General features: G+C 35.1%; 2 protein-coding genes across 6 annotated transcripts in view; one reads left to right on the top strand and one right to left on the bottom strand.

Annotated features, from left to right (window-relative positions):
• LOC113822051 (transmembrane protein 267) overlaps nucleotides 1-665 on the bottom strand; it is a 6,228-nt gene extending 5,563 nt beyond the window's left edge. The window contains exon 1 of the mRNA XM_027374566.2: nucleotides 536-665. The gene's annotated coding sequence lies outside the window, so the exon portion shown is untranslated. The remainder of the gene's footprint in view (nucleotides 1-535) is intronic.
• Nucleotides 666-876: 211 nt separating this feature from the next.
• Prim2 (DNA primase subunit 2) overlaps nucleotides 877-2,500 on the top strand; it is a 7,951-nt gene continuing 6,327 nt past the window's right edge. Inside the window, exons 1-3 of one of the 5 annotated variants that reach the window (XM_027374576.2) lie at nucleotides 877-951; nucleotides 1,792-1,911; nucleotides 2,283-2,410. In XM_027374576.2, coding sequence (XP_027230377.2) covers nucleotides 1,822-1,911; nucleotides 2,283-2,410 — 218 coding nt within the window. In that variant the 5' untranslated portion in view covers nucleotides 877-951; nucleotides 1,792-1,821. The other 4 variants (XM_027374575.2, XM_027374578.2, XM_027374577.2 and 1 more) reach the window with 4 other exon arrangements.

Below are 2,500 nucleotides of genomic sequence, written 5' to 3'. Positions count from 1 at the left end.
GGTAATCGTATGGGTGAGACTGTTGCTGACACTAGTGTATTGTTTGATATGAATAAGAAAGAATTTTATGAAAAAGTTCATGTTTTTATAGTTTTTAGAGAGATGGGAAAGTCTCGTAACTAAGAAAAAAAAAGACAAGTAATGCGTTTATGGACACCAGGTAGTACATACATTGTCACCTGGCAGTCCCGAGCTATACCAGGGGGAGCCAGGCAGTAATTAGTATGACCCTCCTAAACCAGTCATATATTTGCTTTAATTCTTTATGTCTGAAACCCTATAAAAGATTAAGAAGAAGAATATTTGCTTTCACTGCATAGAAAGGGAAGTCATATAAATTGACTATTAACATCAGTATAAAGTTAAAGATTATATATATGATATTGAAAACAAATATTAGAATGCACCTCTATCTATATTCACTTTTTATATTATTTCTTGTTGAGAGTTTTAGACCATTCACATATTTTCTATTGGACTACATCATACGTACTCTACTAGGGTTATGTGATATTCATGAATCAAATTAAGTTACCATTCCCTCGATAAATCGCCGAGTTTCATCGTGTTCTTCTTCCTCTTTCTCTCTACGGTTTTACACTATAATCTGTCGCTGTTTCCTTAATCATTTTCATCGGGTTAATTTATCTTGATGCGTTTTACACTTAGGATCTCTTCAGTAGTTCTTTATTTTGTACATATTGCTCTCCGGAGATGATTTCTGTCAATGTGAAATATGAATATGTGGTCAAACATTATTTTTGAAAGTTTTTTAGAGGTTGTTTTGTTTTGGTTTTCTTGTATATGTCTATTCATTTGAAGGTTTAGAAATTGTTGCGATTTAAACTTTATACAAACTATCCCTATTGTTATTGTTTCACACGTCTTTAAATCTAAAATGTATTCAATATTCCCTGATTCCTCCGAAACGCTGTCTGGGATTTGAAATAGGTTTTGTTTTGATGGATTCTTTGCTGTACATTTGTAGTGTCACTGTTTAGATTAAAGAGGCGAATTCCTTTTTAATTCGGTTGATTGATATTGGAGTTGTTTTTTATTTCTGACTTTTCTGAGTGAGTCTAATGACCTCGTAGAATCTTTGAGGCAAATCGAGACAAAATCGAGACGAGGGAAGTTTTAAGGTAAATTATTTGATGTTGATATACCGTTGTTTTGTATTGTTTACACTGTATCATTATATTTAAAGTTGGTAATTGTTGTAAAGACACATTTCGTGCATATTTTCCACGTAATGATGTCATGATCCACCCAAAGCCAGTTGAAACTTGCTGTGGACTGTCACGAATTTCCAGAGATTGGTCATGAGATGGCTATGGATGGCCTCGAATCTCGAATTTGAGATTGGTCTGTGCAGTTCCAGTGCTCGGCCTTTGCCAGCCAACCCCTATGGGTTACTCTCTCAAGACTGGTCAGGTAGTCTTCCCAGGTGATTTGCTAATTAAGGAAGCAGTTGTCCGTGTTCAGTCCTGACAGAGTATGCCTGGGGAGGTTTGTTAACCGGCGCCCGAGAAACTAATGCATACAAGTTACAACAATGACATGAGTCAGTGTAAATGTCTCTATAATCTTTAGAAACATACATGGTCTGATTCCTTTGGATATCATCACTGAATGATTTACCAATAGGGCCTATGCAATTTTTATTGTTTTTAGCCTGGAAGAAATTGATTCAGCAATCTTTACCATATTATTACTCAATTATTTTGTATTTAATACAACAGGTGTTTTACATGATTATTGTAAATGTTTACTGTATACTCTGTTTATCAGGTTTTCTGAGAATAATTACAAGGGAATGAAATGACATTTTATATCAAGCCACCACAAGGCACCGTTTCTCTCTACAAACTCTATGAAGAAGCAGAGGTCCGATTGCAGTATCTAGTTCAGGTATGCGACTCCCCTATAGAAAAGGTTGTTGGAACATCTCTCTTATGATATATGTACTGACCTATTAGTATTTTATCTGTAAACAAAATTTATAACTGCAAATAGGATTAGCATAGTATGTTCTGTTTTTCCGTTTGATGAAAATTATTACTATCATTAATTTTGCTATTATCATTATTATTTCTATCTTTAGTGTGTTCATCATCATCATCATTACTGATTAAGCAATTTACCTCCAATCATAGGAGGCTGATCACCTTGAAATCAAGTTCAGCTTAAGACCTCATGTTCTGAGGGCATATGTTTTGGTAGTTTCTGCATTTCTAGTTTATCTCAGTATTATAATTCACTGATGTGGATGCCTTTTTCAGATCAACCAGCACTGGGGCGATGCAACCAAAATCAGCAGCATTCTCACTGACAATCCAAGTATTGCTTCGAAGTCCGAATGTCTCATTGAGGGATCACGCAAGGATCAGATCTCACACTTCATTTTAAGGTGCCTCAAGATGCAACCTAAATATAATAGTTTGAATGAAGCTGCCTGTATTTCTCAGCAGTACTACATCAGTAAAGAACAGCAATGCCT

The sequence above is a fragment of the Penaeus vannamei genome, chromosome 35 (genome assembly GCF_042767895.1).
Source record: "Penaeus vannamei isolate JL-2024 chromosome 35, ASM4276789v1, whole genome shotgun sequence".
In the NCBI taxonomy this organism is placed as follows: domain Eukaryota; kingdom Metazoa; phylum Arthropoda; class Malacostraca; order Decapoda; family Penaeidae; genus Penaeus; species Penaeus vannamei.
This window is presented reverse-complemented; position numbering and strand designations above follow the sequence as displayed.